The sequence below is a fragment of the Solea senegalensis genome, linkage group LG20, assembly GCF_019176455.1.
Source record: "Solea senegalensis isolate Sse05_10M linkage group LG20, IFAPA_SoseM_1, whole genome shotgun sequence".
NCBI classification, from domain to species: Eukaryota; Metazoa; Chordata; class Actinopteri; order Pleuronectiformes; family Soleidae; genus Solea; species Solea senegalensis.
This window is the reverse complement of record NC_058039.1, coordinates 5,477,153-5,496,746: the sequence shown is the minus strand read 5'-3', so window position 1 is coordinate 5,496,746 and position 19,594 is coordinate 5,477,153. Positions and strand designations below refer to the sequence as shown.

Sequence of the window (19,594 nt, the reverse complement as noted above, 5' to 3'; positions counted from 1 at the left end):
CTATTATTACCATACTATGACTTTTTGACTGATTTTGACCTATTATACCATACTATGGCTTTTTGGACCGATTTTGTAAGACATACTATACTATGGCTTTTTGGACCGATTTTGGACGACATACTAAACCATGACATTTTTGTCAGAATTTGGACGACATACTTAAATACGACATTTTTGTCACATTTTGGACAACATACTAAACTATGACTTTTTTGTCACATTTTGGATGGCATAATAAACAAGGCAATCAGAGAAGGCAGACTTCACCCCATTCATGCAACAAGCCTCTTGTGGCCTCCGTTCGCAAGTGCAGCTAGTGCGGAAGAACAAACAGACACTGAGCCACTAAAAATACTTTACTAAAAGTGTTTTCACTTTAAAACATGTATTTCACTGGATCTGACTCATCAGATTTGATCATATTTGGTCAAGAAGCTTTATTTAATTCATTCAAGGTCCAAAATATAGATGATATTTACTTTATATGCAAATTAATTCATTCATATGCTGGAAAGATCTTTGACAGTGAGAAAACAAAAAAAAAAAAACAACAGCCCAGCTACTAATGCAACTTTAACAAAAGATTTTGATCAATAAAACAAAGTTCTGGTCTCAAAGTTGAAAGATTACCACTTGTACAAGTTCTGCAATAAAATAAAATGGCAGAATTCATAAAAAACAATAATGCAAATAATTCAACCACATAAAAATAATAATTAATATAACCCTGAAATATTCAGTTTACATACATATATTTTTGATTGAGTGCTTAAACCAAGTGTCTCGTATTTATTTGTCCAGTTTTGCTGCATCACAGACCAAACCCTGGATGAGTCACATGGAAACTATTCAGCCTCAAAACTGGATCTCATCCATTTGTGACGATGAGGCTGTTAAACGTCGTTTAAGGTTTGTAATGAAGAAAGATGCAAATACACATTCATGAACAGTGTGGACAGCCGGCTTCTCTTGTCACATCACTGAGTAGTTTTAGGTTGAATAAAACTTTGTCGTAAACTTAATTTTACGACAAACAAAAATGTGGATATTGTTCTGAACTGAAGACATCTGCTTAAAGCTGAGTTCAGATCAAATATTTAAGTTATCATGAACTCAGACTTTGAAACTATTTTCTGTCTGTTTTTTATTTTTATTTTATATACATATATATTAAGTAATTAGAAATGATGAGTTCACCATGACTGCACTGGATTGATAGGAGTAGAGTTCTGGTTTATGATTAGTTAGACAGCTAAACAGTTTCTTCACACTAAACCTAGTGTGTATACAAGATTTTTAAAGTTTCTTTCACCCCTATATTACCAACGTGTGAATGGTGACATGATGAATATGTCATAATGATGAGGTGGTTAATAAGTTGTGTCTTTTACTTGAGCCTCTCTCAATATATCACTCACATGATACGAGAGATGAAATAAAAAATATTGAGCACTGTTCGCCGCAACCATTCATAGTTGAAAAAAATTATGTGCGTCATAGCGTTTGAGTTTGCAGTGGATCAGAGCTGAACCTGTGTCCATTACTAAGTCATTTAATCCACTGATCAAAAACCTGTTTAAACACAGGATTATACGGGATTTTGACCAGTGGGAATGAGGCGTTATGGCGCTTTTCCACCAGCACGACTCGACTCGCCTCGGCACAGTTATTGTGCTTTTCCATCAGCGATAGTAGCTGGTGCTTTTTTAGTACCTGCTCTGGCGAGGTTCCAAGTTAGCTGAGCCAATACTATGCATGACATCGTCAGACTGCCGGCCACTGATCGGTCAGAGAGTATCGTCAGGGGAAGAAGCACGAGCAAGATGTCCGGCACAAGAATCAAACTGAACACTGCCGAACTGTAGATCAGTTAAAAATCCTGAAAACACACTTTAATCTCCAACATTTAACATGGAAATGTCTAAAATCTCATGGTTTAACAGAGGAGTGTACTGATGTATTGAGCGACAGCACTGCTGAAAGCCGGTGATCTCAAGCAGCGAGCCGCATCACAAACCCACGCCACTGTATTTCAGTTCAGTGACTGTGTCAGACAGAGTATGAACTCCGGTCACGCAGGATGTACTGAACTAATCTTTTTAATTAACTGATTCTAATGATTCAGTTACACTGAAAACTGCTTTACAAGTCACTAGTCACTAGTTTGTGTGTGTCGTGTATAGAACGAAGTCACGGCAGTTTCATGCAGCTGTGCTGTGATGACTCTTCCCACATTGAGGAGGTACTATATTGTAACCGAAACACAACCAAACCGTGTAGAGCCGAGCCGAGGTGGTAACTTGTAGTGGAAAAGTGCCATTAGATTCAGTCAGAACCCTGAAACTGACAGAAACCTGTCAAACTGATCACAACAGACAGCAGCTTTAAATGACTCAGCATGGGAAGGCTTTTGTTGTGAAGCCACAGGAAGCGTGTCCACACCGAGTGTCAACACAACAATAATCAACAGTAATTTCCTGCCGTTTTTCATCAGTAGATTGTTTTGTTTAAATTAAGAGTATGTTTAACTGTAAAGCTGGTATAATGGCTGTGACATGAAACAAATGGTGCAGTTCTTTCCAGTAAACAATCTAAAAGGATTGCAGCTTTGTTAGGGGTTCTGTGTGAGTGTGCTCCTTTGTTGTGATGTCAGTCTTTCTCTGATCACTTTTTCTTGACGACTGTCACCACCAGCGCTGCCTGGGAGGAGGAGCTACAGTGGGCGGGGCCACTTCAAAAACAGCCTCCTGCCCGACTGACGAGCAGATGAAGTAGAAGTTGGCGCACAGCATGACCAGTATGGGGAAGAAGGAGAAGCCGAAGCCGAAGCCTCTGATGCTGCTGCCCAGAGAGAGGCAGAGCCAGTAGATCAGCCTGCAGCACAGGGAAGACAAGATCATGACATGAGACAAATGTACCAACTCATTTCTCTGGAGAATTCATTCATAATCAGCATGATTAATTTTACACAATGACAGAAGATTTAATGACATCAGACCAACATTTTTCAACATTCTTCATGTTCTCTATCATTATTTTATTCTAGTTATCGGAGGATTAATGATTCTTTAGTTTCTTACTTTCTTTTTCCCTCTTAATATATTTGAATCTGTTATTTTTTCAGAGCCTGTTTGTAACTTTCTACTTGATATTGTTAGTGATGCAATTATTGAAATAAAAAAAGTTTCTATCAAAGATTCTATAACATTCTGCTTCATAAATGTGTCGTCTCAAAGTGTGCACTATTTAAAATTTTTAAGATAAAATACAAATGCAGTGGTGAATAAATACTTATTGGACCTGCAAACAAGTTTAAAACAAAAACTGACATATATCATGTATGACAAGTCAACAGGTCAAAGTCACAGCAGGAAATATCAGCAGACAAGTTACACAAAAAACTAAACATTCACCTACACTCTCACATATGAAGTAGTTCTAATAACGTGGTTAGTGAGGGTTTCATCACTCATGGATTCACTCAGTGTAATAAAAGTTGTGCCCAGCAGTGGAATATCTGTTTATTTCACACATGCTGATAAACCTGTAAAATTTACCATTTAGAATAATAAATAGCAACCTGGCAATGTGTGTGGCTTCACTTATTCATTTAAACATGGACCAGGGATTTCAAAAGTATGGGACGTGGCCTTCTACTGGGCCATGAAGGAAGTGTTTGGGCCACGAGAGGACAATAAAAATGAATAATCATTGATCAATAATCTTTACATTTTACTTCAAATATTCTATTAATTCTATTGACTAAAAGACTAAAATATTAATGTTATAAATTTATTTTGTGGGGGGTGTCAGTATTTTAATTGAGTACAGTGTTCGTGTTTGGCAATGGCTGCCACAGACTGTTAATACAGTATATAATGGAAAAAGTCTCAGAATCCAGAAAGTAAAGCCAATGCAGATGTGCCAAAAAACTGTATTCTCTTGAATGATCATTAGGGGGCGACTTGTGGGAAATAAATATAGTTGTCTTGAGCTTTTCAGTAGGAAATGTATTGATTTTTGGTGACCTCTATCAGGTGATTTTCCTACATAAAGTGTTTGGTAGTGGTCAGATGACTGATCTGTGTTCCTGCTGAGAGATAAAGCCAGATGACAATAAACTGTCCTGTAACATGAAAGGTATTTGGATTAGGAAAATCTGATTATCACCTGGAAGTGTGACTGATTTAATCAACCCGGTCTTTCCTGTCCCTCTGAGGACATATGATGCTCAGTATACAAAAAAAGATGGCCGATATGAAAAAATCATGGCATGTTTTTTGGTTGTGGATCCTGGACTGTTAGAGGTTAAACTCATGTACAATGATCACCAGCTAAAATTAAATCATTGACATTTTACCTACCTAAGGAAGATTTGGCAATAAACTGTGATAGACGAAAAACATACATTGTCAGGATTTACTCTAGAGAACTGTACAGGCAAGGATTTTGTAGGCTATTTTTTGGAAAAACGGGTCCCAGATAGAGAAAAAAATCTCATAACAAAACTCTTCTTCTCTCTCTTCTACATCTTTGTCATCATCTTCATTCTCTTGTGTGGGGTTTGTACACAGCATGCATGCTCCACATCTTCTGCTTTTTGGTTATTTCTGTGGTTACAGCGCCACATACAGACCTGGCGTGTAGACTACAGCGTTGTTAGAGTTGTTTGTGTGTATGAAGACTTGAAATGATGCCATGTTTATTGAGATTTTTTTAAGAACGAAAAAGAAAAAACGTTCATATAGGATTAGTTGTGTTTGCGTGCGGTTGAGTGTGACAGAAAACATCCCTACCTGCCAAAAACAAATATGATGGTCAGCAGTGGCACCAGCTTGACCAGCTCCTGACTGATGTAGGTTGCCATGACGGCGAGCTGCAGGAAGTAGAAAAGGAAGAGTACCAGCGATTCGTTGACATAGTGCCAGTGCACGGCGACCTCTTTGTTCAGTACTGAATTCTGATAGAGCGGCTTGAGCTCGCTGAATCGCAGCCGGGCCAAACCCTGCACCAGTACACCTGCAGAGACACGAGGGAGCATCGTTAACCTACGCTGATCTGTTCAAAGACAAATGTAACAGCGAAAAATGCTGATGTCTTACCCAGTAGGATTGGGAGGATAGCGAAGAAGGAGCAGCGTAGTGTGTAAATCACCCTGAGGGGGGTGCTCTGCAGCTTCGGAGAGTCAAAGGGAAGGAGTTCGTAACCTCCCCAAACGAGGAGAGGGAAGAGGACCCCTGCGGCCACCAGCGACAGAATCAGCCCCAGTTTTCCAACAGAACCATGATCACACAGGTCTGAGGGGAAAAAAGCAGCAGTTTTTACACCTGCGTCAAGCTCAGTGAGTGAGGCAACATGATTCACCTCAACCGGAGTGTTTTTATCTGATTAAGCAGGAATGATTACACTTTGCCACAGGGCTATAAGGGCATTTAGTAACTGACTGCTGTTGAAAACTGATTGACCGGTTTGGATTTAACTACAATCAGCAATCTGACACGTTATATTCTGACACACTCAATTCAAAAACACTGTCCCGCTCCAAGGCCTCCTACCACTGCTGCTAACCAGTTGCAATGAGCCTTTATCCTGTGGAACTGCTGAGCGTCCGTGTTTATTTTAAGCAGTACAATCCACTTCTGAAACTTTCACTATGTCTTCAGCGATGTAGAAGGTAACAGAGCAACAGTGATGCAGAGAGCGACAGTATCTGCTGAGCACTGAGACGTGAATCAAAGACACTTGAGTTGTTTTTCCCTGATCATTTCTAAAGCTTAAAAACAAGCTGCTGGAAGTAAAAACACACACGAACTGAGCGGATTGGAGCTTTGGAGGAGACACGCCTCCTCACACACTCACATTCATGCTTTCACACACATACACCACTTTCATGCATCATGGTTCCTGTTTGGGCTGTAGATCCATTCAGAACTGTCATGCTTTTAGAAAACCAGCCTGGGTTGACACCAGATAAGCAGAAGTTCTGCCCCCTAAACCATCAACAGCAGCTTTGCTTTGCTCAACACACAATGTGAGTGGAAATAAACACAACAATTCTGTTAGTTCAGAAAACTGTCTGGAAACCGCAGTATGTTCACTTTGCCATTTTCACTTGTATATTGTCCTTCCTTCTTCCTCCTGTATACAGCTCACATTGACACACCCACTGGTGACTGAACGGTTGGCAAGGAAAAAAAAAGTATTATTTGGTTCCTGCTCAGCACCGTCTTTTCAGATTCCTAACCAATTTATGTTCAGTGTGAATGCACAACCTGTAAATGCAGTTGAAAAGGTTGTCTGTAGGGGGGATCAGGACTATGAGTACAAGATATTATCTTCAGGAGTTAGTTGGACTGGACTTACTTTAGGTAGGTTTTCAATTTCAGTTGGCTAGAGCTGAATATACTATGACCTGGATGATGGAGAACCTCCACAGACATGCTTCAGCCATGTTCCAACCTGTTCCAACCTGTTGTGTCTTCACCTTTCCTCCATCAGTCAAACACAACACCTCTGCACTGAAAGAGCTATGCAGCTGATCAGCTTACTCGCATGTATGTGAACTTATTTGACAGAAGGTTTAAGGCAAAGGACATTTGTTTATATTAAAAGGTTACATGCTACTGCTTTAAATATGTGGCATTACACATGTCCTGAAATTATCTGGAACATTCTAGAGGCCCAGTTTGTGTCATCTACTCACAGTACTTGTCATCCTCCTGGGTCCACTCTGGGTAGTACTGCACCACAGAGTCGGGGTCCATCTGCGGCTCCTTCTCTGGGTCCTTCTCGATATAGAGATGACTCTCCTCCTCAAAGAGCTTTTTGCTCGATCGACGCACAATTGTGACTTTTGGAGTGAATCCCAGAGCAGGTTTCTCTAACATCCACTGTGACTCGTCGTCGTCTTCTTCATCATCCCCCTCATCTTCATCATCTGCCTGGGAGCCGTCCCCTTTGTCGTCCCGCTGCACCTCGATCTCATCATCCCTCCACCTCTCTCCCTCTGGCATGCTCTCCCTCCACTTGTCCTTGCTCTTTCGGTCACTCGCCGGGCTCTGTCTCTCAGACAGGTCTTGGCTTCCTCCGCTGATGCCCGTGTCCTTCTCTTCAGGCTCTGAGGTTCCTTTTTCTGACCACACTGCGTCACTGCTGTCCACCTGAGGCCACTTATCTTTGTCTCCGGGCCATGGCAACGTGCTCGGCTCCAGGAGAGCAGAGCTGGTCATCGTCTCCTCTTCTTCCTCGTCCTCTTCTTCCTCTACATTTTCCTCCTCATCTGAAATCTTGGGTCTGTCCTCACATTGTGGGTTTTTTCTTCCGCCTACCTGTGGCTCTGCAGGTGGAACATCAGGCGATAAAGCCACGTCTACAATTAGTTCTGAGATTATTCCACCCAGGCCAGACATCCTTTTAACACTTTTTCTTTGACTTGATATCCTGTTAGTAGTTGTCGCTCTGTCAAGAGTCTGACTGTTAGTAAAGTTTTGTCCGCTTGCTCAAAGTCATGTTTGTTGATTTCTCTGTGAGAGGGAAAAAAACAAATAACATCAATTTACATCCCGGAAAAAAAGGGGGGAATCAAAGTTCACTGTAAATGATGGGCGCGTTGGCATGTGTGAGTTATACTGCACTCACATGACGTTACAGGGCTGTGAGTCCTGTTTGAGATGTTACAAAATCAGGAAAATCACACTTAAAAAAAGAGAATCGAGGTGCGACCTCAAAGTATTGGACAGTGAAAAAATATTATGTAGAATCCAGTGAATTTATTAGAAAGTTAAGTATATTATTTTATTATTATAATAAATACTGCTACTACTACTACCTCCACCAAGGATCGGAGCTGAGCACTGCTCAATGACTCGCAGAATAATTACAATAGCAATATCAACAAGTGCAATATCCATTCATTCTGCAAGACACTGCAATATCTGTCAAACATATTGACAATAGGATGTTTTATGTTATTCTTATACAAATAACAACACAGAGGGAAACTGAGCAACATTGGGGAGGTTTGTGCTAGTTTTGATTATTATCATCAAATATAATAATATAATAATTTAAATACATATTAAAGTTATTAAAAAGATACAAAAACAAAACTTTGAAATATAATTGAGGTTCTTTAAATAAAAGTCCTACAGCTTTTGTCTACACATAAATGTACATAATGTCATTTTAGACATTTAGACAGAATGTTTTACCCTGAAAAACAGAGAGCCATGACAAACACATCTCATCCCTACTTTGGTTTGCTGTATCTGTGAGGATATGTCTAGACAATAATTAACACACAGCACTGATAAACTAACTACTCCTTTATTATACCGATCAGCTACAAAGTGAGGGACAGCTAAATAAACATGGCTGCATTCCTGCTCTCTGTACACACACACACACGCAGCTGCCTGGACTTTGCCTGTCAGATACTCATATGCTGTACAACACATGGACACTACAGCAACTACATGTCTTTATAATCAAGTCAAGTTTAATTAGGCTGTCGAGACAAGTTTTAAACCAAGGTTCTTTACAGTAAGTGAGCAATTCTTATTTTCTAGGTGCCATATATTAAAATTAACCCCGTTTACCCAGTTTAAGTGTTACAGCGAGGCATTTAAAAATGTAAATGATTCAAAGACTTCTATCTATAGATGTATCTATGGTTATGATAATTGGACAATAAGACAAAATATGCTTATTTCATTTTCAACTTCCAGATAAGACACCTGGAATTGTATATATATATGTATATGTATATATATATATATATATACACATACATATATACATATATATATATACACACACATATATACATATATATGTATATATATACATATATATATTTATATATATATATTCACACACATACATTCATGGCAGGTATAAATACGCAAAAATAGGAAATTCCAGGTGTCTTATCTGGAAGAAGTTGAAAATATATATATATACTGTATATATACATACACACACACACGTTGGTAAAAACATTCAAAGCAAATATATGATGTGCGTCAAAGTGTGTCTTAAATGTGAATATGTGCTGGTTTATTTGCTCCATATAACAAAGAAATCATGAAAACTGATTAGTTTTAGTCTGTGAACAAAATAATAATCATTTCGCGGTTTGAGAAGACACATTTTCGATCATTTGACATTTTGAAGACGAAGAGATGCATCTTTTCCCTCATTGTTTTCCTCATGTCTCCTGTGTGAGATATTGCCACACATGTTTTTCACTTCAAAGAACACAGGAACTTTCAGTGTGAGCAGCTCCAGTGAAAACACATTGTTGGTTTTACTGAGTTTAAAATAGGCTTGTGTGTACTTTACCTGCACACACTCACACATACAATGTTGTTGTGTTAAAGTCTAAGCTGTTTGCCTTCTTTAGCCGTTTCGGCCTGGTTCACAGCTCAGACATGTAGTTTCAGCCGAACAGCTGAGACTAGAACTATTTTGACAAATGTTCTCTTTAAGAGCGAGTTTTCGCAGTAAACGCACCTTAGTATCGTAAAAGTTTGACGTACCTGTGTCTTCTATTCGCTCACATCACTGAGGACAAATCGTTTACAGGAGGTAAAGACACTAGTTCAGTTGTTTGTCTCCATGTTAAAAGGAAAAAACTTAAAAAAAAACTTACCTAGCAGGTGTGACCAGGTCCACAATCCACTCTCTACGCAGAGACCAGGAGGCGGTGGAGAGGTCTCACTCTGCGGCAAATTCCACGTACCAAGTGAAGAAACGTCAACCGAAAGACTGTCACACTTAACGTCACTACATCCTTGTAATCACTCTGTCACAAATAAATCCAGCTGTTGTGCGTAGCAAACTTGTTTGTTTTGCATCAACAAAACATCTGTTTGAGCTGCCCTCGAGTTCACGGTCACTTTAAATAAACGTGACGAAACCACACCCTCATGTCCAGGTAGGCAGTCAGGCATTATACGAAGGAAGAGTACAAGTTGCTACTAATGATGTGGTCATTCATACTTTCCCTCCCTTCACGTTCAGCTGTTGTTGACGTATACTGTATGTGAGTGAAATACATAAGTCAAAAAATAAACAACTTGAAAATAATTGCTATTAATTAGTGGTAACTTTTCCACTTCTTTACATGGTTTAATTTGAAAGTGTGCAAGCAAATTAGTAGTTTGTGCTTTTCACTTCATCTTGAGTTACAAAATTACCTTATTGTTGAACAAAATTAAAATAACAATGAAAAAAAAAACTTGAGCCACACTAAGCTACTAGTTTATTTTTTAAGATAAATATCAGTACATGGGGAAGTAATTGTAGTTAATTCTACATGGACATCGCGGTTATTCCTGGTGTTCCACAAGGGTCTGTGTTTGAACAAATCTATTCACCTCATACATCCAAACATCCATCTACACATTTTATACCACTTTATCCTCAAGGGTCACAGCAAGAGCAGGAGTTAATCCCAGCTGAGCAGAGTGAAACAAAGGATTCACCATGGACAGCTGGTCAGTCCATCACAGGGATGAACAACCATTCAGTCTCACAGGCCAAGAGGAAAGGAATTGAGCTTGTAAGTGGAAGGTTGCCAGTTTAAATCCATAAAGAACTGGGTTGGGCGCACATGAAAGCTGTCCACTGCTCCTGGATTGTGTGTTCATAAGGACGGGAACTGTCAACCTTCGTACTGTAAGGCAAAAAAGCTTCCCGTGGTCACCCCATACATGTTATTAACACTCCATTCACATGATATCAATGATTTATATTAAGGGGTAGTTGATGAAGTGGGGATGCACATGGTACTTTTGCAGAGTCTGTTTTGCTGCCTGGTTGGACACAGGGAGACAGGAAACCTGGAACACAATTCATGCATTATTTTTCTGTGACATATGATTTATAGAAGGCCCAACAGAACAATAAAGCCATACTCACTGTATGCTGTCAACTGTTTCTGCCTGAGATTTTTTTTCCTTCCGGTCACTGTTGCCAAGTGCTAACTCAGTAGGGTGGAAAGTTCAGTTTTTACAATCATATCTTATCAACATGAAAATAAATAGATACATAAAAGTAATAGTTGTAACTGCTTTGCATGAGAAAACTACACTGAATAGACAACTCTTTGTATGAACCTTTATCTAGGACTATGTAAAAATTTAAGAATTAACACGCCGTTACAGAAACCTATACACAAAGCAGGTGTGAATGCATTTTTCTGAGTATAATTTATCTACACATATGCAAAAACTCAGGTGGTTGGCTCAGGTTTATGGGTATAATAACACAGAAGTACATGCTTCCAGAGAAATAAATGTTTTTTTGTTTTGACAAGTACAGTTTTCCACTTTGTAGTGATTCATCTGCCAGAACACATACAATCTTTGACTTTGCTTGAACTCAGGTGAATAGTGCATTAGTCATAGGGTGGAGCCGCTGCCCACAAACTGTGTGATTAACAGCTCATGTCTGCCTGTGGATGTACACATTTCATTAACTCATGTAAACTGTCTGGAAGTAAATAAAATAATTTAAATCACAATCTACAGAAATAAAAACAACATCACACCACACTGAAAAACAAAACAGCAAGATCGACATTTTATTTCAAGACCATATACTCACAAATTGTTGGAATCTTGCTCAAAACACACTAAATGCAAATATGTCCATTTAAAATGATTTGACTTGACAACGTCAGATCAATTTTCACTGTGAACCTTGAGACTATTACTCATCCAAGTCTCAAATCATCTTCCATAACTGGACACACAGAAAACACAATTTGGCAATCGTTTGACTCAAATCATGACGGTGTAACATCAACAATCATGATGTACGGGACAGACAAAAACTTTTTTCTCTTTTTTTACACAAGGTGCTCAATAACAAGTAATGTTTGTGAAATCAATCTCATGACAGTCCCGAGTAATAAAAAGGATTTCACAGCTACACCCAGACATTAAGATAAAAGGGTGAAACGACGACTGAAACTAAATAAAAAAGGTTCAAGTGGAGGAGGAAAATGTCAGAGCAACTGTGAGCGGCAGGAGGGATTTGACACAGAGCTTTTAGTCCAGTCTAGGAATGCATGTTTGAAAGAAAACGTGAAGAGGCTGGTTTGTGCGGGACAACTCACTGATCATTTTCTTAAGTTTAAACCAAAGATATTATCCTGTGTCTAGCAATATTTATTTTTAGGTTGTCTCTTATTTCTCTCCTATTACTGAACATTTTTGTTTTCATTTTAAACTCAAGGGAATAAAAAGATGTTTTTTAAAAAAAATTAGGAATGTATAACTTAATTTTTCCAAAAACAGAAGAAGCTACAGCCTGGATGTGAGGCCAGAACTTTGGCTCTCTATGTTTTCACTGTTCTTCTACTTTTTTACTCCTTATTTCCAACATTTGTATAAACTTGTTGACCTCCTTGTCATACTCCAGCACCACAACTGTCACATTTAAACTGACAAACACTACATCTGGATGCTAAATGAAAACTTGAACCATCAGTCTATAATACTTCTTTACATGCCAGTTCTAGTAAAAGATTATTAGCACTGCTTACTTGAATGACAGAAATAAAGTACATATTTTTTTTAAAAAAATATCAAGCACATTAAAACAAGATGAGCATGTTAGTTAGGAACACAGAGGAGCTGCTGTATATCTATCCTACCCCGACTGACAAAAATGTTAAAAATGCCTCTTTTCATTAACAAAGACCGTGTTCTATGGTTTAAAACGGCAACTACAACAGCAAATGTTTTGGTTGGACTGGGATTATTCATCAAGCCTGGTTACTAACATCAAAGTTTTTGTTCTGTTTGACGAATGCCGTTTCAGTATCTTTGTCGTGCTCCACCACCTCCTCTCCTGACACTCCTTCATATTCCACTCCAACAGCAGAGAGCTCCCTCACTTCTTTTGTATGGCTGTGCGTGTTGTTGAGCTGTGTTTCACTATTGACTTTTTTTTTGTTGAGCGAACCTTTAGGACGGCCCCTTTTCCGCGGCGTGGCATTGTGACTTTTCGTGGCACTTGGGGGTCGGCCTCTTTTTTTTGGCGGTTCATCATCATCATCATCATCAAGGTTGTATGTGGAGGCTGGAGTAGTTGGCATATTCTTGCGTAAGTGAGCACCTTTCTTAGACTCAGACTTGCGAGGCCGACCACGGCTCCTGCGAGGGAGTGATGAAGCGTCATCTGGAGGATCTGAACGTGGATATTTCCGCGGCCGTCCAAGTGGCTTCCATACTCTTGGCCTTTTCAAATCCTCAGGTGATGGAAGAGGATACTTCCTGGGTCTTCCCCTCGTCTTGGCTGGTTGCAGTCTTGGTCGACCACGCTTACCTTTTGAAGGGGCAGCAATGCCCTGAAGCTGTCCGACATTACCGTGCAACCTACTAGCAGGATATTTCTTGTTCAAAGAGCCTTTGGGTCGACCTCTGCCTCTTTTAGCTATCTGGGAGCCATTTTGTTGATCTCCATTCTTCTGTTGGATGCTTTTTCTCGGCCTTCCCCTCCCTCTACCAGCTGTGTTTGTGATGGCGTTTGATGTTTGCTGTGTCATACTCCCACTGTAATTTCCCCTAGACTTCCTGAGTCGACCTCTCACACTTGTTGGTGAGCTTAGGCTTCCCTCAGTTTCACCATCACTGCTCACCTCTGCCAGCAGTCTGGGTACCTTATTGGGGGAACCCTTTGGTCGGCCTCTTTTCCTTGGTTTTGCAAAACTGCTTTCATCCTCATCACCACTTGTTAAATTTTCTGACTTTTGCTTTGTGGATCCTTTTGGACGACCCCTTCTCAGTTTTGGTGTACCAGAGCCGCCATTGGCTAAGTCTGCAGTAGCTGTCTCAGTGGAGCTTTTGCTGAGGGATTTTTTAGGCCTGCCTCTTTTCTTTGAATGGTCTGTCATGGGATTGTCTCTATTACTGGTGAGTTTCTTGGACCCTTTGGGTCTCCCTTTACCCCTATGAGTCTGCACAGAATCACCAGCATCGTCGTCTCCAGATTGTTCTTGTACTGTTTCTTCCTTGAATTTTGGACGCCCTCTTCCTCTCTTAGTCTGTGTGGAGTCACCATTGGAAATGCCTGAAACCATTTCCATGAGATTAATGTCTGTTACACAAACCTTTAGCTTCTTTGAACCTTGTGGCCTCCCCCTTCCTCTTTTCACTGGACTGTTGTTTGATGTGTCTGCAAAGGACTCTCCATCTTTGCTTGAGCCATCTCCTTGTTCTGTGTCGGCCATATTAATTTCTTCTTCAATACTTCCTTCTGTTTTGTTTGCACCTTTAAATCAAACATTGAAAAGCACAATTAATAAGATAAAGTGTACAATAAGCAACCTTTGGAATTGAGCAAAACTACAGATTTCTGGACATAATTTTGTCATGAATTTAAAAACCAGATATGCTATAAAATAAAGACAATTTTTAAGAGATTTGAAAATTAGAGGCTGCTTTTCTTGACCATATATTATATAATATTAAAATGCATATTTTGGCGGGTTTGGACAGTTAATTGGACAAATGAAGACATGCTGAGAAAGGCATCAAATTGAACTCCAGGATCGAATAAAAGCTTCAGTTTTCTGATGCTTTACAGGAAAAAAATCAGCAATAAAACAGAACAGATGCAAATGGGAAAAAGTCTGTTTAATCCCAAAAAATATTTCTTGTAGTTAGAGAGTGAGGTGATTGTATAATGTTTTCTAGTTTAATTGAACATTTTGTGTTAACGCAGAATGTTGTATGAAACAATATTATTTTAACTATATATGAAAGTAACATTCAATTTAGTTAACATTTACACATTTTTCTGACCATAATAATTTCATGTGGTGAAATAATACATCAATATTTACATATACATTTTAAAATGCACCTGTCTCATAGCTGTTCTTAAGTAATAATGACCGTTAATCTGAATCATTCTATTGATAAACATTGATGTGATTTTACAACCAATACACTACATAATATCACAAAAGCTGTTACAAGTGTTGACTAATTGATCATTGCAAGTAAACCAACTTCAAAAGGTTTAACATTTCAGGATAAAATTCATTTTTGAATATACAAATAATATTACTACTCTTCTTACAAATAAAAGCAAAGAAAATATACTCTGCACTACATTACATGTCATTTAGACGTTTTTATCCAAAGCGACTTATAATAATTGCATTTAAACATTCGGGTATAAACAAGAGTCTAGCTCTTGTTTATACCCGGTAAGTAAGTTTTTAGTCGGTGGCGGAAGATGTGGAGGCTTTCTAATAACTAATACACAAACTTATTAATACTAATTATTATTTTGATACAAATTAATTCGAGTTTTCAGATTTTTATTCTTATTTATAGGTTTTACTTGGCTGTGTCTATTTACTGAGGAAAAAAAGTCAACCAACGGCGGGAAGGTGCATCGCCGGTCCTCAGGAGGTGAACTTAGCAACAACATGTGTGCCTACGTCTCCCCATAAAAGTAACAATTATTACGTGATACCGGACCGCAGTTTTACACATACAAACACATGACGCTTAATTAACAAAAACTTACTGACCTAATGCACACACAACTGAACAAGAAATACAGTTAATTTGTTCAGAGACAAGGCCTTAAAAGACCGCGATGACTCTGGAGCAGATTGTTTTCCAGGTAATAGTCAAATTCAAAATCGACGGCAGTGGAGAATAGCGAGCGGCGCAAAGCTCATAAAAATAATGTAATGTACAGAGCGTGTAGCTTACCTTAGAGAACTCCTCTTTATGATTTTTGACAAATTTTTCTTTTATCGAATATTGATTTATCTGACACCCCGTAGTGTAAAAGTAGGCCTTTATTGTTGCTGTGGTTGCTGTTTAAATTTGCGACCACTTCCGGTCGTCCGTGACGTTTAAAGAGCTCCGACGTAAACCGCAGCGCAACACTTTGGTTCCCCCCTCGCAGGCGTTACGGTGAATTGTCACACATGTAGATTCACAGCCACAGTCCACTTGTGTGTCTCTCCACATGTTATTATTTCACCTCAATATTATGAAATATTTACGATATCTGTTTTTGATATTTAGCTAAGTATATACTCTTGTTTTACTCTGTAAAATCTGATTTTGAAGAAATCTGAGAAGACTGATTTACAGGCTACAATAAATGACACCCACAGAACATAATAGACCTGCCAGTCATAAAAGGACTATTTCTCTGGTCATGAAAGACAATGCCATCAAATGTGCTTTAATCTCAATACCCAGAGGCTTTGATTCAAATGCCTGTGTTTGGTAACTAAATGTCTTTGATAAATGCTCCTCCAAAGTATTTTGATACCTGACGCCCATTAATTGTTTCAAATGCCGTTTGAAACCACCAACCTCTGTTAATATTTACACCGGTTTTATTGAAAATCCTTCTTTATTTTTTTGTCCACATGTTATTATTTTGGCCATGTTTCTGTAAGTGGGATTACTCAAAATAATCAATTCAATGATATTTTTATTACATTTTTTGGGAATCTAGCTTAGCCCAAGGAATAATTGATTAGATATTGGTGATTATCTAGATACAGATTTACACATAACCTTTCAAGAAAAATGTCCAAAACTGATTTTGTAAGTCTTAAAATAACAGGATATATAATCTATCAGAAATAACCATGAACATGCAGTGAGAGTTTTTACATGTCTTTTATTGTACGTAGCTGTGTCAGGCAGTAACTGGGAGGTCAGGGGTTCATCTCCCAGCTCTGCTTGTCTACATGCTGACGTGTCCCTAGAAAAAATACTTAACCCTCTGTTGTTCCTGATGGCTGTGCCTTTAATTTCTGCCAAATTAAAATCTCACTTATACACTGGACTTAGAACTGTTTATCTGTTCTGTTGCATTTTTTTTAAATTATGAATGCTTCACAGTTTAGTACCTGTTAATGTAATACGGTGTCCTGGATTAACACTGATTTCTATTACTCTGCCGCTTTCTTGAGTAATGTTTTTGTAATTTAAATCTTATATTCTGTTTTTAGCATGAGACTACTACATCTGTCCAGGGACAACATATGAAAATAGACACTTGGCTAATTTAGCACATTCACATAAATTATTTTCAATGTGCACTGTCCCACTTTGATCAAACCACTAACAAATAAGTACATGAATAAAAAAACTAATTGAAATAGCAAGTACTGTTGTCTTTTATACAACCTATACTTGTCAGGCCCTGACCTACATTTCAGAAGAAAACCAGCAACGACCTAAAATATTTATCCGACTCTGAGATGCACTATAGAGTAAACTGCGGATATTCATTCATTCAGGTGGTAATGGTCTGTATTTATAGAGCTTTTCTAGTCTTGATGAGCTGTTTGCAGACACATATCAGAATCAGGAATTGAATCCACAACCTTCCAGTACTTTTACTTCTAAAACGTAAGTACATTTCATATCATAAAATTACGTTTGATATTTAAATAGAGTAAATGTCATACACTTGAAGACTTTTACTTAGGTAATATATATATATATTTTTTTAACGTGACTTCAGCTGACAAATGTCATTTTCTGGTAAGATACTTGTACTTACCAGTATCCCTTTTAGGTACTTTATACAAGACTGCATACAGAGAGACAAACAACAGCTCACACTCAATCTATTAAAAGTCTCCAACTAACATACAAGCTCCACACAGAATAGAAGAAATGATTTAAACCAGTGACCTTCTTGCTGTGAGGCAACAATGTCCACTTAGTTGAAGTATGATGTACTGATTTGTAGTTATTTAACCTGAAGCACAATGTACTGCTTTATAGATATTTGACCTTAATTACAACTAAGGCTACTTATAGTGTTTCACTGTGACTGTGGGAATGTAGCTCAGCACTGTCCCCTACAGATGAATCTGTAGGTGGAGAATTAACTATTTAACAGCAGCAGTATCTCTATGCACCATGGGGCTCAAAAAAGTGAGACATCTCCTATAATGCAGCAAAGCAAACAACAGAAAATCTGACCTAAACCTGTAGCACTGTGCTTCACAGCCCACACTCTAAATTCTCTAAAAACAACACGTTATTAAAATTCCTTAGTAGGAATAATTAACAATAAATATATAAGTAAAGATGGTCTGTTAATGTTAACAATAACTATACACATACAATAATATGTCTTTCACATGGTTCATACGTCTCAGCTTTTGCTGAGTTTTATCTCCCTCTTGTCTTTCCTGTATCTCTCCACAGAGGGGAACCATTTATTGACAAGAGAACAAAAGGCACGAAGGGGAAAAGGCAAAGAGAGAAAGAAAGAGAGAGCGAGACATATTAGAGAAAGAAGCAGAGAATGAGGTGAGGCCGGAGTGATGAGGTCAACATCAATGAGAAGAATGCAAGAGAAGAGAAAGATATGCAAATTGTGTTTATATGTGAGTGTGCAGAGAGAGAGACAGCGAGAGAGGCTGTCACTTTAAAAGCGGGAGAGAGAAGCTGAGAGAAAATGACAGACATGGCCGAAGGAAAGGAGAGGAGTGTTTGAGAAAGACAATCCTGAGAGACTGCGTTGAACCCGTTGCCCCGTCTCACCCCCACCCCCTCCCCCTCTGTGTGCTTTGCCATGGTTACCAGACAGGGCTCCCAATGCAGTCAGTTAATGTGTTTTTCAGCGGCAGTCCCGAGCTGGGTACTAATGTGTCTCAGTCTGTCTCCCGCACAATCAATGTCAACTGTCCTGGGATGCACAAACATAACGGAGGCTGAGAGCCAGAGAACACTGAGCCACACAGGCTGAGGGTCTGACAAAAGGCCACGTCACTTTCATTTATTCAACTCTAAACTGTCAGCTGGTTTGTTAAGATGTCAGTAAAATATGAAAGTGAAGCAGCTTGAGCCTAATATCACATGTGGATTTTCCTCATCCCCACATTACACACCTCACCTGGTGATCAAAAATGTGTTATATGCTGCTCATGTGCCACAAAATACAAGCTAAAATAATATACTTTCAAACTATTATCAATTTTTATATATATGTAGAAAAAAAACCAGCACAAGATGTTTTAAAAATTTCTTTAACTTTATTATCATATTTTCACAAAGGATTATCCAGAGCAGTGTTCATATCATCGGCAACAGAAAATAAACCAACTGCTGTTATTTGCACCCCTATCAAAATGCACATTTTTCATTGTTGCCAACATATTTTATTTAAAGCCAAGTATTAACACACCAGACGCTGAGAAGATAGAAAATATCAAGGTGATAACACTTCCATCAGAATTTATCCACACTGTTCACAACAGGTTTGCAGTGTCGTCATTTTCAGTCCCAGGGACCAGATAAAAACAAATCCCACATGAATCATTTATCGGGGTCACGAACCTTGGCAGTCTTTTTTTCTATAACGTATTCATCACACAAAGCCTGCCAATAGGTACTGTCCCCTCTGCAGAACCACGCCGTCTCCCCTTGGTTTCTCCCGACGTCTGGAAAAATCGGGGAAATTTTCTCCAGATGACTTCATGCACTCGAGATTCGCCCTGATCCGTTGTACATTTTCTGATATTTGTGATAATCTCGTTATTGAAAAAGTAAATGACGTGTTGTCTGGCAGCGTC

General features: G+C 38.7%; 2 protein-coding genes across 3 annotated transcripts; both read right to left on the bottom strand.

The window, feature by feature from the left end:
- Positions 1 to 1,296: 1,296 nt before the first annotated feature.
- LOC122786576 (transmembrane protein 79-like) lies at positions 1,297 to 9,896 on the bottom strand. 2 transcript variants are annotated; one of them, XM_044052976.1, is made up of 5 exons: positions 9,656 to 9,896; positions 6,707 to 7,526; positions 5,106 to 5,300; positions 4,800 to 5,022; positions 1,297 to 2,877 (listed from the first exon to the last, which is right to left on the bottom strand). In XM_044052976.1, the coding sequence occupies exons 2-5, from the start codon at positions 7,410 to 7,412 to the stop codon at positions 2,688 to 2,690; spliced, it is 1,314 nt and encodes a 437-aa protein (XP_043908911.1). In that variant the 5' UTR covers positions 7,413 to 7,526; positions 9,656 to 9,896; the 3' UTR covers positions 1,297 to 2,687. The 2 variants fall into 2 exon arrangements, with proteins under 2 accessions (XP_043908911.1, XP_043908910.1); XM_044052975.1 differs by lacking the exon at positions 9,656 to 9,896 and adding an exon at positions 9,543 to 9,645.
- Positions 9,897 to 11,562: 1,666 nt separating this feature from the next.
- si:ch211-288g17.3 (chromosomal protein D1) lies at positions 11,563 to 15,891 on the bottom strand. Its single transcript, XM_044053364.1, has 2 exons — positions 15,747 to 15,891; positions 11,563 to 14,286 (listed from the first exon to the last, which is right to left on the bottom strand). The coding sequence occupies exon 2, from the start codon at positions 14,243 to 14,245 to the stop codon at positions 12,779 to 12,781; it is 1,467 nt and encodes a 488-aa protein (XP_043909299.1). The 5' UTR covers positions 14,246 to 14,286; positions 15,747 to 15,891; the 3' UTR covers positions 11,563 to 12,778.
- Positions 15,892 to 19,594: the final 3,703 nt, after the last annotated feature.